At 37.9% G+C, this 16987-nt stretch overlaps 1 protein-coding gene across 2 annotated transcripts in view; it reads right to left on the reverse strand.

Annotated features, from left to right (window-relative positions):
* LPCAT1 (lysophosphatidylcholine acyltransferase 1) overlaps positions 1-16987 on the reverse strand; it is a 60729-nt gene that overhangs the window by 28662 nt on the left and 15080 nt on the right. For both annotated transcript variants that reach the window (XM_068936283.1, XM_009676740.2), the window contains exons 4-8: positions 14109-14218; positions 12491-12551; positions 9806-9864; positions 4389-4423; positions 1718-1772 (exon numbers count right to left, since the gene is read on the reverse strand). In XM_068936283.1, the coding sequence (XP_068792384.1) occupies positions 1718-1772; positions 4389-4423; positions 9806-9864; positions 12491-12551; positions 14109-14218 (320 nt within the window). The remainder of the gene's footprint in view (positions 1-1717; positions 1773-4388; positions 4424-9805; positions 9865-12490; positions 12552-14108; positions 14219-16987) is intronic.

A 16987-nucleotide genomic window follows, 5' to 3' on the forward strand; every position in this document is an offset into this window, starting at 1 on the left:
TCAGTGATGGAGACTCTACAAATCCTCAAATTTATTTTTTCCTACGGTTTTCCCATATGTACCCTGGCAATGGAAAACATACCACTCCTATCTTCTTAGGTTACAAGCAGGCACACCAACCCAACATGATATAATATACAAAAGGATAAAGACTGTGAAGGTAATAGAGATGCAAAGATCATTCGTTCCTATTCTGAGCCCAATTCTATTCTTCCTACTCTGAGCAGCGAATTGTTATCAAGTAACTCATCCATATGCAGGGCAAGTTTGAATACAAGCCAATTCTTAATTTCGGGGGTGTTCCACATATCTGTGCCTAACTGAACAAAAATACCATGATCAGTTCAACAAACTACAAATGTAACAGAGGAACTCTCAGCTACTGAAAACTGTGATGGATGGATGAATGCTGAAGCTGAGAGGCCAACAAAACAAAGAGACCAGAGCCAAAACAAGCTCAGGCATGTGCAGATAACTACATACCTTTCTTCCTTCAAGAGACTGCTCGCATGAAGTACAGGATAGCTGGGGTAATCTTTATGTTAATCTATTATAAAGTCTACATGGATGTATGCTTCTCAATACATACACTGAATGACATGTATGGTATGCCAGAACATGCATTATATGCACAGGAAGCCCAGACTAGCAAGTCTCAGATGCTGTTTGCTTGGCAGTCAGACCTTACTGCCCGTTATCTAGTCGGAAACGTACTAAAATTGTTGTCTTGCTGTATACCTCCCTGAATTGCTGGATCTTCAGCAGTAATTCTGGTATCAAGAATAGTCTGTATTTGCCAGCATGCCTGTGCTGATGGAAGAAAGCAGGAAGAGGAGCCAATGAACTTTGGAGACCAGGGAAAAAACATGACTTTGAACACAGCACAGTTCCTTCTTCCTCCACTGTCCTAAATCTGCAGCGCTTCTTTCCAAAACCAGATTCATCATGTACTTCAAGTGCTCTGCCTCACATTTGCACAGCCTTGCAACAGCTTTGCTCCTCCACTATCTCCCGGTTTTTGCTCTAGTACATGGAGTTTCAGAGAAATGCTGCAGAGAGTTGCTGACTGAGTTTTTGTGTGTGTTTTTATTTTTAATTTTAATTTTAAGATGACCAAAGATCAGAACCTGTCCTTGTGGAAGCTCCGTATAAGCTACCAAGCAGCTACTGCCTCAAAACCAAGAAAGCTCAGCAACACTCACTTCTGCCTGAAGGAGCCCATTTTACTTGTATAAGGCAGAAAGTCATGTTTCTGAGGTAGAGGAAAAATCCTGCCAATCAGCTAGCCTGCCTTATCTCATGCTTGTAGTAGAGGCAGTAGTTCCCTGGCCCTTCGACCTCTCCCATATTTTAACTGATTAAAAGGCATAATGTAATTTGAGATATTTCTTTAAAAAAATAATATAGCCTTGTATTCAAGGTAAAAAGAGCACGCTGATCTTTCCAATGGAATTTATCATGTCAGCAAACGTTAACATTACTCGAGAAATCTGGTATAAAGCAAGGGGAAAAATAAAGTATTATAGTCAGATGCAAAGTGAAAAAGAATCTAAAAGTTACACTCTGTTTAAGCAAGACAGAAGGAACCTTCCTGACAGAATTTCAGGTTAGCATACAAAATTTGAATACAAACTTTTACAGCAGAATTAAATACAGTATTATGTATTCTGATACTGCCCAGAATATACTGGGTTTTGTTTATCTTTTTTCTACTAACCTCAATTTCCACAGAATTGTGAAACTGACACAAAGTAAGCCACAGAATTTCTAACCTAAAAGGAAGAGGGGGGGAAAAAAGAGGGGAGAGAAAGAAAATTTGAGTAAAGTGAAACAGTAGTACTTTATGCTCTGAAGTGTTCAAGTAACATTACAGCCTATAGGTATGATCATATTCTGTTCTCAGATTAAAAGGTTTTCTGAGAGCACTTCTACATGTTATTTTCTGTAAAGTGCAACAAAAACATTTCACACTGAAGTCACATGTTAAAAGATACCCAGCGCAGTGGGAAGACCAACAGTAAAAAAATCACACATGTACCAATATACAAACACTAAGATATGAGTGATACATGCACAGTACGTAAATAAAGAGTAAATCTGTTCCAGGAAAATGCTGTATCAGCATAGGGTTGGCAAGATCACTTCTAACCAGTAAGGTTTTTATCATTGCCTTGGTTTGGAATCAAAATTCATTATACTTCAGAATTCTGCTAAGGAAATGCAGTACATGTGTTTTAGGAGTCAAACACAAAACACTGAAATCAGCTTGACCTTAGAAGGCAGTAAGATTCAAATCCAGGAAAGGATTTTGGAAACTTGAATCCGAGAGCCACATCCGTAGCTACATTTTATATAGTATCTAGGTAGTTACAGCACCCAATAAGCATTTGGGGAGAGCTAGACAAAAATCCTCTTAAATAGAAAGAGCAGTTCCTATGAGTAACACTTTACGCATTTTGCTATGCACTCTTCCTAGGGCTGCAATATGTTTTTTTGCCTTCTTTCCTGCTGAATTTCCAATACATTAAAAAGACAAGGAACAACAATAACCATGAAATTAGTGATTTTATGTTTAAGTTAGTGACAGGAAACGTGAAGAACTGTCTTCTAGATCCTACTTCAAGAATATAAAATGCCAATAAGTTACAAATACCTTCGGGATTAGAGAGAGGTGATGGGGAGAAAGCGTGTGGCCGATACACAAACCTCCACAATCTTGTTTTTAACACGCTAACCTTAAATCATAACTATTAATTGAAAAAGAGATAGAAGTTCTACCTAACTTAAGTCTGATGTAGAGAAAATTTAAGTTGTATGCCACAGTCAAAGAGTCTTTGTTTTCAAAGTGAGTCAATCCATCTGCTGTGAATACTGCCAAACAAGTAAAATATTACTTTCCAAAAGTACACAGAAACTGTATACTTTGTTTGTGACAAATTTTCACTCTATTTTACAGGCTACCGCAACTTTGAATAGACAGTCAATCTTCTGTATACAAGCACATTATCAGATTAAGTTTTGGTCAACATTACGACAGAAGAGAGATGTCTGCTGAAAAACTGAGGACTGTGGCAGCTTTTAGCAGTATTTTTTACAAGGATATCAGAAATACACTTTAGGTCACTCAGGAGGATTAATCCTAATTAAGTAAAGCTGTAATTTAAATTGACCTAGTAAATTCGCGTAACATCACATGCTACTTCAGAGTTTGATTTAGCTTTCATTTAACTTCATTTGTTAGTAGCGGTCAGCAGTTCTGAATGAGGCTATTTTGTAGGTGTTAAAACAATCCAAGTCAACACTTGTAGAAATTCCCTCCCTCTTCCTCCTACGTGCTCCTGACTCCTCAGGGAAGACACTAAGCCAGAAGAGAACTACTCACCTTTTCCCTCTCTGGCCAAGTTAGTTGGCTAGAGCAGTTGTGGTGCCAGCAAAAGGCATGGCAACTCACAGGGAGCGATCAAAAATCCTTGCATGCAGCGAATGCAGCAGCCTAGTTTAGACACTGTCGTGGATTCAACTACTCCTAATGTAAGGATTTAATTGAAAGGAGCGTCTTTAAAAGTGACCAGGGATTTCCAAGTATCGACATCTAGATGTGTCCTTAACCAGACCTGGTTCCTAATCCATTTCAAGGTACAAGGCATGAAATTCTAAATTACCTGTATCCTAGCTAATCCAAATGGCTTCTTTGTCACTACAAAAAATATAGGATCTCAAGGAGGACGTTCAAAACAACAGTTCTCAAAGAGGCAGCTAATGGTTAACTATTAACCATGGAACTCACCTCCCCTTTATCTAGGGTTCAAAATTTCTTGTTTTGATCTTCATCTCAAAATTCGAGAACTCTGAATCCACCTCCAATGTGGAAATAGTGCCAGAATATGATTTTTTTTTTTTTTGACTGCTACATTTTGTATTTTACATTACACAAAAATCGCTAAATACATTTAAGGTACCTCTAGAATAACATTTAATTTTAAATAAACCAAAGTTACAATCAGGCAATACACTGAAAAGAGTACTTCCAAATTCCCTGGTTGGGACAACTGTCTCTACAAATTCTACATAGACGTACCAAATCAATAGGCAAGCACAGAGAAGAAGCAACTTGTCTGTCTTCAGGAACGTGGCTCAACAAACAAAAAATAAAATCCATTCCACAAACCATCAAAATTATCGTGACAAAAGTATACCCTTTTTATATCTGGAGTCTTCTGATTAAACATCATCATATTCAGGTAATAACAGATGATGAAAGACACTTATTAATCCCTGTTCAATAACCAGTAATTTCTATTTGACTTTTTACTTGTACAAGTTCATGTAAATAAACTGTATTAAAGGAAAGCACTCATGAAACAAGCAATAAAATTTAAGCCACTTACGCCCCTGGCCCTTGCCATGTCCATGTGATTGTGTCCTAGGAAGAGAAGCATAACAGTTGCAATTAATTATTGTACTTTAAACTTTCGTTACATTATAGATAGTATGATGTTGTATGAGTACGATGTCTTCACGGAAACTTTGATGCCCTATTTGCAGAAGCTTTTAGCCCTATTAAAAGTAAGCCAATTACAGTAGGAATCAGCTGCCTTTTATGAAGCTAGGAAATACCCAGTAATCCAGGTCTTTTACCACAAATTATCTATATTCATAGAACACAAAGATCCACGGATTTCTCAAATACTGTGAACCTTGGAAAATAAAATTATTTACCATAAACCAGTGTTCTTTCAGATGTACAGTTAATGTGTACTCTCTAACCCACCCACCTCTACAGGGCATCACTTAGTGTCCCTAACCCTTGGACCCTGGGTCCCCTGGACCTCCCAGCAATAGATATGAACACTCCTGAGACACTTCTGAAATATTCAGGGCCTCTAGAGACAACGTCAGAGAAGTCATCCCTAGTGGCAGGAGTCAGTGGGGTCAGTAAGACTTGCATCTGTCTTACCTCAAAACAATATTTCTCTAATTCCCTTTTCTCACAGGGGGCACGTATCCATTTGCCTGATCCAAGAGTCAAAGGTACATTATAAGACTATTATTACTAGATATGTCATTCCTAACATACCTTATAAGATTAGTATTACTACAACCACCAAACTGCTTTCAAGCAAGACCAGCAACACTCTTGGATAGCTAAGATGAACAGATCCACAATCTCAAATCCAAAAGCCCTATAGGAATGTTTGATGTAATCTAGAATTATGATGCTGCCCAGACTAGAGAATTGAACAAGCGGAGTGGGGGATGCCTGGCATTGGTTTTATTCTCCATTCTGCTACACAGAAATTAAAGTTTCTGTCAACTGCCCCTGAAGTCTAGGCAATTCTCTTTCTGCAATAAAAGGATCTGGAAAGAGATTGTGATAAAGCTTTTTATGAACTGTTTTAAAAAAAGAATTACATGTGGATAAAGAGAGGGAGAAGGCAAATAGGTAGCTATGAAAGTAGTGAAATATGAAATCATCAGCAAGAGAAGGATGAGACCCCCTGCAAAGGGGTAGATAAGTGACAAGAAGGAAGATGGCAGTACAGGCCATCACATTAACAGTAAGATTAAGGAACAGTGTAAAAAAAAAAAAAAAATCTGTACTACTTGGTGGAAACTAGATTTGCACATGAAGGCAAGAAAACAAAAACTTGAAAATTAATTCCAAGCTGCTGTTCTGATCAGCTAGGAAAACAACGTAAAAATCATTAATGGAAAGACAACAAGAGACTCATGAAATTCAGGTTTCTAAAAGAGTAGATCACAGAGATATTTCTGTCAACCTACAGGATACTTTCTCATTTAGTTCCACGCTACCATCCAAAACCATTTTACAGAGTTTAGGTGATTGCATGTGCCAAGATCTTGAAACTGATGTTCAACTCATATTTTAATTACCACTTAGGAGTAGAAGATTGTCACAAGTAAAATGAAAGAGAGCAGCACATCCATAAAAAGTGCAAATGATTAATAAGGTAGATCAAAAGCTTGGAATAAAGTCAATATACCATGAAGGACCACTGAAAATTTAAATCTTGACTTTTAAATTATTTTAAATGAAATAAAATACCATAAAACAAAGGGCTTCCATCTCCAGCTGAGATGGAAGCAATCAACTCTGATGCATGAAAAGAGCTTTCTCCATCTATTGGTCTCGTAGAACCCAAATAAATGCCTACAGTTTTACTGTTAAACAAGCTGCTTTTGACAATTTTAGTGTCTCTGATGATACCACACCTATACACATTAGGTGCTTTGTTTTTTTTTCCCCTCACAAGTAATTTTCATTTACAAACCCAGATCATGGAGCATAAGGTGGCCTATAATCTCTCTAATCAGAGACTACATCTGCCATATAGAACAACTGCACCACGCTACACACATCCAACTCAATCAGCTTCCTAAACTTCAACAGTGCAGAAGAGGATAGAGGGGGAAGAAAAGGGTGAGCGCTACAAAGTACCTTGCTGGAGCAATGGACCACTGAACAGCGAGTATATGTTTTCAGAACCCCAGCCATTGTGCATATGAGGAACTCAACTATGCCACAGAACAACCACTATGTGAGAAAATCCCAACTTTTATGTCACAGTGGGCATTTGCCTTCTTTCTCATCTGGAACATTAGGACATAGCATGAATGAAAAGTAAATGCTCGGCTGTGGAAAACAGGATTCTGCCCTGCAGGGAGCAGAAATATTTTGTTGTAGGCTCCCACTGAGGTATCCGTGATAAAAAGAGCAAGCAGACACTGGAAAGTGGCATTACCTGTAACTACTTTAGATGCTTTTTACATTTATCACAGCTGCCGGCTTATGCTCATGGACATCACTTACTTTCAAAGCATACTTACAATGCTATCAAACTTTTGTATCTAGATAGTAAATCCTTTGAAATGAAATCTTCTACACAATTCGTATTTGACACAAGAAGATACCAAGAATCACATCAATCTTCAAATTTAAGCCCGTGTTGCAGCAGAATTAGAATCAGCATGTAAAAACACAACCAGTCATCCCTTGATACCCCAAGAATCAGAACAGATGCTTCTAAACCTCACATCAAATAGTGCAGCTAACCATTGAGGACGCTTGGGCATCAGAATACTTTTAAAGAAGATCTGTAATATTTAGAGAGGTTTACAGCCTTCTTAAATACTAGCACTTTCCTCTGTTTGAATATTCTATGCATTAAGGAACTTAATGAAACAATGAATGGCTGTACAATCTAATATATGGGGACATTGGAGCATTTCCCTATATGGAATATGGATAACAGCTGTCCAGCATCCAACTGCTAAACACTAGTACTTTACCTAGCTCTTGGATGTAGAGAGCACAAGGAAACAAGTGTGTAACAGTGCACACAGCTACTGCATTTACCCCAGGCTCTAATCTCCAAAAGCCTCCCAAAACAGTCTGGTACACACACCCGAGATCATTCTCATTTCTATTTTGGAGGTCAGAACTCTGAAGGTAGGACAGAGCAGCTAGTTCAAGCTGAAAGCAGTGGAGCAATTGCACGTGACGTGTAACTAGAGTTCATTGGTTAAGCAAAGATCTTAAGGAGAACATCCATTTCTAAACCTAAAATTAGAATATGCACTGGCTAAACAGGACAGACAGACAGAAAGATAGAGGAAAAAAGACTTGCTAGAAACGCAGTCTTGAGCTATAAAAGACAACATTCTCTCCCTACTCCTTTCTTCTTACTACCTCTTAAATACACCCTAACCAACCCTGATCTGTCCTTCATATACCATATCAAGCCCCTCCTTCCCCATCGCACTCTAACTTTGCTACATCTCTGCTGCAGACCTCAAGCTAATCTACAGTCAAAGATGAATAGCAATTACTTTATTTTCCTTTCTCATTAACATCAGTAGAAGAAATTCTTAGGAGTCAAGTGACTCATCAAGGCACTAAAAACATAGCAGTGTTATTATAAGCAGTGAAAATGAGAAAATGTAGGCTGATTATCCTACAAGTTACCCACATTCAGGTCATCTCTGTTGGACATCTACATAAACATAGTTTCTTTTAAGACATTTTACAAAAACGTAAAAAATGTATGAAGTTCATAGAAGGTTTATCTGTGTTTTACACTGAAGTAAGTCATTGTTAATAGAGTACTAGAAACATTTAATATCGTTTAGAGACACTGCATATTATGCACTATAGGTAATAAGAAAATTTCAGTACGAAAATTCATTAATATATTTTCGAAGATAATTGCAAAGTTAATGTTTGATAGCTTTGTATGGTTTGATATTATTATAAGTGTAATATTCATATACCTTGTTACTCTTGGTTAAGTATGACATAAGGTGTATGTGAATTTGCATTTTAAACAGGCATGTCAAAACAGGTTAAAAATATTTAGAAAATGATCTGTTTTCCTGAAGATAAAACAATTTCTATGTACTGGGGAAGAAAAAAAAGTCACTGACAATCTGCTATAACACTTACTAATACTATGCAAGCATAACAGAGGCTACAATACTTGTCACAGTATCCTCAAAGATAATTTTGAGGGCTGTTACCACAAACCAGTTGACTGCCATCACACCTGGTCTCAATCAAGAGTCAGCAGTGGGCTCTGCATATTAACTTTGTTTAGGAATTTTTATCAAGCATACGTTTTATATCAATTGACAGAAAGATCAATGGATGGAAACACTTTAAAACATAAGCATTCAGTAACCAAGAGGAAACTGCATCCTTGCTAACATCAAGGGGTGGTTAACAGGCCAGTCAAGGAGGGAGAACGTGGTCTTCTAATGCAATGTACATCACCAAAGAGGCGAGGCAATCCTTATCTCAGTTTTGACAATCCTCCCATCTTCCCCAAATGCCTTGAATTTCAGTAAGGGGAACAGACTAAACCTGAAAGTAATCTCCAAGGGGCTCAAAGAAATAAAATAAAAACCAAGAAAAACAATTTAACTATAAAAGCCAGCACAGTTCACTAGGGAGCACCTTCTTGTAATTAAACCGAGGAATGCAGAAAGACAGGATTCTTGCTGTAATAGGACAATAAAGTATCTACAGCAGGTCAGCTGAACAAAAAAATCCCTCTTCTCTGCTTTCCTGTAGGCCTGATCTTGAAGTAGACCAGGTGAGCTCTGCTCATATCTTCATAAGCATTTGTAACAATTGTCTAATTTAGATATTGTAAATAAACACTTTAATTTGCATTTTAGTGTAAAACAATTTATATTGAAAGACTATTTCAAAGTAGCCAGCATCTAACATTCCTCACCCAAGTGCACAGTGAATGTAAAACAAGGCCAATATGACCTTACAAAATGGGGAGCTCCCCAATAACTTTGTAATTATTGATTTTTTTCCCCCCCCCCATTTTATGACTACTATTTCAGCAGCCAGGAGCTGCAGCAGCATCTTCCAGCAGCAAAGGATGGTAAGAAAAGCTCTGCAGCGCACAGCCTAGTAACAGGGAGCACTTCTGAACGCAGATCCATGAGAGAATTTGACGTTTCTGCCTTGTTGTTTATGATCAGCAAATCTACAATACTTCTTGTAATGACCTGAATAATTTTCAGAGTACTGTTTTGAAAGAGAAACTTAAAAAAAAGCAGAAGTATCTAAACTACTCCATTTAAGTCTGTTTATACTGCTAGAGACTTAAGGAATGCATAGTCAGTCAAAAAGCAGTTAACAACACTTTCTAACTTGCTAAACCTAAGGATCAAACCTAAAAGGTTTCAGAAATGAATGTGGAAGAAAATGCGTTTTGATTACAAATGTTAAATAGCTGATATTTCTAATTACGAAACAAGCTGAACTTACCAGTTTGTTTGGATAACGTAAAACCACTGGCTGTACAGGAACTCCTGGGATAAATGCTCCTAGAAAGCACATATGACTTGTCAGTACTTCACAGTACATTTTGGTACAGAAGAATTTATTGCAATAAGGAAAAGACTATAATGTAATTATACCAATAATGGTTTGGTATAAACACAATTGCAGTTGATTGCAAAATAAGTTCTTAAAGTAGCCTCAAAAGTATTTATGAAAAAATAGGAGAAGAAAAAAACAAGCACTGGAGAGTGAGAACATATACCCGTCTTTTCAGAAGATAAACTACCAAGAATGCTTGTTTACATTCTCTAAATTATCCTATACTACTTAGGTGAACCGTCATGAACACAAGGCCAAAACCAGTACCAAATTCAATTGGATTATTCAGTTCAATATTATTATTCAACTGATTATCAAATGATTATTGAAAGAAAGAATACATGCAAGATAATTAAATCAATACATTGCCAGTGGTCAACACCGTTTTTTAGTGAAGAACCTAAGCTTCTTTCTGCAAAAGAAGTTCTGTTTAGCTGAGTAACACTGATTTAATGCATCATCTTTGAAGTAATGGTATGAATTTAATTTCTTTTCTCTTTTTGTACCTTATTTTCCCTCAGAAGGGCTTGCTTGTTTATTCTCAGTTATGGAAAATCTAACAGTTAAAATGCATTGGACTAGAGCTGTTGTACCTAAGTATTACTTCATGTTATATGAAAATTATGGTTTTAATAAATAGGTTGCGTAAGATCTATAGATGTCATTTGCTAATCATTTTCCTTGGCTTTATCATACATAGCAAATCCTTGTGCTAACTACCTTGCTCAACATTCCTCTGAACACATCTTTTTCTCATAAAAAGAAAAATTTGGTTAATAAAAATAGCCACACAAAACATTTTATGAGTAAAGCTATTTACTAAGCTGCATAATATTCCAATTAAAATTTAGAACTGAATGATGCAGGTATATTGCATGTTCAGCATTACGTTTGCTTTATGAAACAAGTAATTGCAAAGATATAAAAAGAATAATTGTTAACGGAGTGTAAACATCTTTAAATGAAGGTTGTCTGACAGGGAACCAAGAGATTTGGTTCTTGGCCTAGTGGCATTTTCTGTTCATTCTCCAAGAATAATGGCCTTAGCAACTTCTGAAAAAAAATCTGACTGAATAGTAAATGACACCACGACCATTTATGCAAAACTAGACAGCTTGCCCTGTACAGTTAGCTTGCATGAACACAAAAGAGAAAAGCGTACAAGAAGAACAAAGAACAGAGTAAGGCCACAGGAGCAGAGTGAGGAAAGGCATTCTGAAAGCAATTACTCAAATAGGGACCTAAAGTCCCTTGATACAAGCAAGGAATTTTGAGGCAAAGGATTTCTGGGAGCCTGGATGGATACAGAAGCAGGTCGCAGCAGGAAAAGTGAAACAGTCAAGAGGCAAAGAGCAGCATGGGCTAGACCAGAGAAGTAGAAGACAGAGGCACAGTGGGGACTTGAGGTAGCAAGTATATAGCATCTGGTGGCTGGAATGTCTATGGAACAGAGGGAGAGCAGGAAACCAGGACTTCAATGAAGAATTCAAGTTGGTTTACAAAGCATGGCCAGGATTCAGGTGGAAAGAGAATAAAGAATGACAGAAGTGGATGTTCTCCTCATTCACTCATCTAAAAGGCAAGAATTGACACAGAAGGAAGAAAAACCTTTTGAATGTTTGTTCAGGACACAATACAAAGATTCTTTCAGTCAAATGAACCACAAGCAAGATTCCAAGCAAGGAACCACAGCGTTGACTCGTTGCATGAAATCCCAACAGGGAGACGTAAGTTGCAAGCAACATAAAACATAAGACACACGCAGTAAGACCAGAACATGATGAGCTAGAGAGAAACCCAGGAAGAGTCAAAAGCAGTTTCAGAACTGACTCTCTCATTGCAGCCTGCTCACTCATCACCTCCCTATCTACGTCACAGAGGAGAGTTAATATCAAAACGTTGGTGGTACACTGCAGAATTAGCAATCCTCCGTATTATAAATGCAGCTTACACGGGCAAAAATGCTCAGTTCACTTTATACTCATTTGATAAGCAAAATCAGCACTACTAACGAAAAACAGCTTAGAGGGTGGACATTTGATATAAAATACCATCTAAAAAGACAGCCTCTGTAACAGACAGAGCTCTATCAGCTAAAGATTCCCATATCCTCTTTGCTAGAATGTAACTCAACAGAAGAGTGTACAGCCTATGCCTAATCAGAAGACAGGAATCAACCAGAGACTAGTCAGAAGCAGATGCTGCAGCAGTCTCAAACAGATACACACTGAAACCTTAAATGCACTATACTTAAATGTTCCAAGACTAATCCCAAAACAGGAAGGGTGGGGAGGGAGGGCACGTTAGTCTGGTAGCTCATATGAATCTCAGAAGCCAAGTGTGTCTGTGTGTGTGGAGGGGGGGGGGGAGATTGAGTTATGTGAACCAAAGTTTTGCATGTTAGTGGAACTACATTCCTTCTGCAGCATCAGAAAAGTTCTACTTCAATCCTGCCCTGTTGCAAGTTTTAACTCAACTTCTGCAACACCAAGCAAATTACAATGCAAGTGGTATTTTAGAAACCGAAGATATAAGAACATTCTGTAGAGAAGAAATGAGGATCATACCTACCAGGCTTGAATGTAATTAGACAGGATCGGTTTGTGCAAGTGCCCTCTGGGAATATCATTATCTTGAAGTAAAAAAAAAAGTTTACTTTTGAGAAATATTTCTATTTCACGTAGATTTATTAATAAACACATCTTTTCAAAAATAATGTTAATGGATTACAGTAAAAAATTTTCAGGGAAAAACAGCCCAGCTAAAGTAAAGAATAGTCCTCAATGAAGAAGTCAAGCAAAGTTCTAACTAGTCAAAATATTTTTCTTTATGTGGGAATTTGCCTCTTTCTTGACCTCTGATAACAATTCAGCTCTACCAGAACACTGACAGGGACCAGAAAAACTTGCAAGTACAAGAGAATTCTCACAGAAAGTTTTGGTGCTGGTAAAAAATCTCATTTTTTGCTCTGTACTGGAAAAAAATTCCTGCTCCCAAGCTACCTACTTAGAGCTAAGAAAAGGAAGACTTATTTTCTTTCTGCATTTAATACTTGGCACATACATAGATACCAGAATGACAGAGGCTGCAAATATCTAAGCAGAATTCTAATACAGGAAAAAAAAATCCTCAAGTTGAACCAATTTCAGAGAAAGAGATTAGACTGCAAAAAAATTTTTGGTCAGCAAAAACCAAAAACTGCTGAAAGTTTGATTAGTTGCAGAATATTACATTCAAAGGAAATAAATACATATTAGAAGGCGACAAAGCAAAGGTCTGGAATTAAGGATATTAATTTTCTTGCCCACTCTGGTACTGGCTTCCTAGATATTCTCTGGGAAGTCACTTCAGGTCTGCAACTCATTTTCTTCATCTATAAATGGGAAAATTTACTTTTTAAAGCTCTTTGAAATTTACTGATGGAAGTTATGATGTGAAAGCAACGTATCACCTTTCTGCCAAATTTTTCATAATGGCTCTGTAGTCCAGTAGGTGGACATAGCATTTGTAGTAATAACAAAGTCAGGAGACACAGCAATGCTATATCTTAATCTCAAAAACTCCCAAGAAGTGCGCTTCAAGTTTCCAAAATAATCACATATTTATAGAAAATTTAGACCTGAGGCGGTCATTCCTTCCTTCACCTTACTCTTTTCCAAGGGGCATTCTAAGTAGTCAAATTTCTTTTTTTGTTTTGTTTTTATTTAAAAATCTCTGAGCTGCTTACTTCAGAGCAACAACACCTGTTCCAACAGAAGCATACTCCACTTATCGGAGCACATGAATTACTTGGGTCTATCTTGCCTAGTATCCTATCTCTAACAATGGCAATAAGCCTAAACCTCAACAAAGGCAAGAACACATACTCCCCCAGGTATTCTACTAAACCTCCGATTATTTTCTTAGAGTTTTTCCTAAAAATGATGTAGTTTGTCCATTTAATAACACTTTAACAGTAACTCTTCCACGTACTTATCCAATCCACATCCTTGCAACGCATTGCAACGAACAGCTTTGCGTTAGAGATGTTTTGTGCAGGTAACTTACTTGCATTGTATATTAGGGAGGGGGGGAAACCAATCCCCCCCATAAGCTGTCTGAAGCATCCTACAGGGCAACAGGCTAAACTGTATACCCAAAGCCTGCAAATGCCAAATATCATTTGTCACATAGTAGTAATATACAGTACCTGTGGCCATTTACCAGACTGAGCACGTCTCTTTATTTCCTCAACAGTTTTCCTGCGAGAATCCTGGTCTGATCGAGATACAAACACTGGACGGATGTACTTGATTAAAGCTGAAGAGGAAGAGAGGAAAAAAAAAACCACCTAATTTCTTCCCCCTCTTGCTTGAAATAAAGATTTGCATTTTATCATAGTATTCCTCTGGACAAAAATTTTAACACAGACAATAAACTGCTTTAATAGATTACGCTACAAGCTTAAGATTTGAGCAGAATTATTACAGCTTTATTGAACTATTTTCATGGATTTCTGTAAAGGAAAACTGCTTTCACAATGTTAGCACTTTGTAGAAGTTCAATTTTTAACAGACCAATAAACATGTAGCACACACACACAACTTAAAACAAGCCGGTACATATTATGCATAGTTTTCTAAAACAAAGCAGCTGGGGCTGACTACAGGCCATTTCCTCCTATGACAAAATCCACAGGAAAAGCCCTCCAAACAAAGTTAGCAGGAACCTCCACAGGCAAGTGCTTCCAAAAGACATCCTGTGGTTCTGGAACGGCCACTGTTTTCTAGAGCTTTCGCCTCCTACGCTAAGCTGCCAGAGCTGCGGTATCTGCAGTGAGGCTATCAGAAACATTCCATATACACATTATGTTATCTTTTCTGTGGAATTAGCATTATCAAAAGAAAAAGCATGCCAATTTGCTAAGCTCTTACCTGTTTGCTAGTTCCTCATACTAGATTTATCAGATCTCAGGCATTCTCTTACCGATTCAGTGGCCAACTCTTTTGTACATAGCCAGATACAAAACGAGAGTGAGCTCAAGAGTCAAAAATGAACCCACAATACCCCTTTCATACATGTCTGTCTCAAGAATATTGAGGCTCACTTGAAAATAAAATTTCAGATAGCATATCCAACTCTTCTGGAACGCCAAAGAGCACTACAAGAGAAGCACCTGCAAATACATCTTTCCAAGCTTCATGCTTGAATTTCAGCAGACAGTCTTTAAACATCTTTTTATGTTTTCTGTCTTGTCATCCTTTTCCAAACTTTAAGAGTCACAAAATCACTAGCTATTCTTTTTGCCTAAAATAGAGATACAAAATACAATTTTCATATTTCCAGCTGTTGGGGGTAAGTTCACTGATGCTAGCTGTATAACGCATACAGTTTTGCAAAGGATACACTTGCTACACTAATGGATCAGCCAGTGCTTAAAGTGAGGGGGGGGGGGGCGCTATACAGAATGATGACTCAGCAAAAGTTGCTGGTTCTGGTGGTACCCAAGTGCAGTTTCCAGCACTCACCAAAATCCTTGAACAGGTTCTGTGAAACTAACCCCTCACACCCTGCAGCAAGTTCCCAAACAATTGGCTAATGATACCTCTGAAATACTACTTTCACCCCACAGGTTGCTGAAGCTTAGTGGACAGTACATAAGAGAAAAGTCACCATACAATGAATGTTCCTGTACTTTTCCCTGCATACCTGCTCTTGGCCAATAACTACAGAACAGTGCTTGCTAGGGGAATATCAAAGGTCATTGTGGGCCAACTGGTGTTACTGATATCGGAAGGCCAGAGGAAGAAGAAAAGAGACAAGTAGTAAAAATGCAAAGGAAATTAAACGTATGTGTTTCCTGTGGTCAGAAGTCAAGTCAAAATGTAAGGAAGCCTAGAATCAGTACTATAGGTAGTACATGAGGCAAGAAATAGGCAGAACTAGAGCAAACTCAGGGCAGGAACAAAAAGCAGTATGCATTAAAATAGCTTCAGACAGCTGGCATATTGTGTAGTCAAAGGAATTAAGCAGAACAGTGCAATATGCTTAATAAGCAGAACAATCTTCATTTTCTCTGCTCATCACTTTCTCAACTGTCCAGGAGAGGTTGTAACCAGATGTAACCAGGTAGCTAAGACTCAAGTACTCGAGAGATACTGAAAGAGGTCCTTGTCTACCTACTCTCACCCCATTAAAAGCACACTTAAATTATAAAGTCTAGCAAATGGTGATGGATAATCCCTTAGTTCACAAAACTGACTGCCAGTGTCATTATTCCAGCTTTTTCTCTAGTAGTCTCAGACCTACTTGATGAACACACTCTCATACCCAATTTCAGCTCATCACAAGAGGTCCTGAAGATAGGTAACACATGCTGTACTCCACCTTCTTAGGCATGTGTCTGCATTACAAACTCTCAGTAATTCAAAAACCCTGCAGCCCTGTAGGGCACAGGTGGGGAGGGACAGGTTGCCACAGACAAGCTAACTGATGGAAGGTTGCTCTAGCGCAAGACAAACTGCTTGACAGAGCTTGCAATAAATCAGTAATAACTTCCTTACAGCTTGACAGCTCCTCCAACTGATTTCAGAATGTTAACTTCTATGCAATCACTTCAAGCACCAGCTGATACATTAAGCCATAAAGTTCTACCTTGATGAGCTGAATACACACAATTTGTGTCAATGAACTTACCTCAGGATAACTGGAAATAAAATGGTATTTCATATTTCTATTTCCAGGCAAACTTGGGTGAGGAAACTTTGTTTCAAATCAAGAGTTAAAGTGCCACTCAACATATGATATAACAAAGTACTGTTGCAAACCCTGTAATGTATGTTTGACAGTTACAACCATACTGCAGAAAAAGCTACGCTGACAGCATTGCAGCTGTTGTATAAGGAGTCAGGGAACACAACAAGCGAGTAGTGTAGCACTAAACACTGTTCTTCTAAGATGTGCCCCACACATGTATTTTTGAGTAGGCAGCGACATTTTTATATCATCCCTGTAGAAACAGCATCAAGCAGAGCTGACAGATCTGCTGCAAGAGTAGAGAACACTGAACATGAGGCTTTCACACAGCCT

Source organism: Struthio camelus, chromosome 2 (assembly GCF_040807025.1).
Source record: "Struthio camelus isolate bStrCam1 chromosome 2, bStrCam1.hap1, whole genome shotgun sequence".
NCBI lineage: Eukaryota > Metazoa > Chordata > Aves > Struthioniformes > Struthionidae > Struthio > Struthio camelus.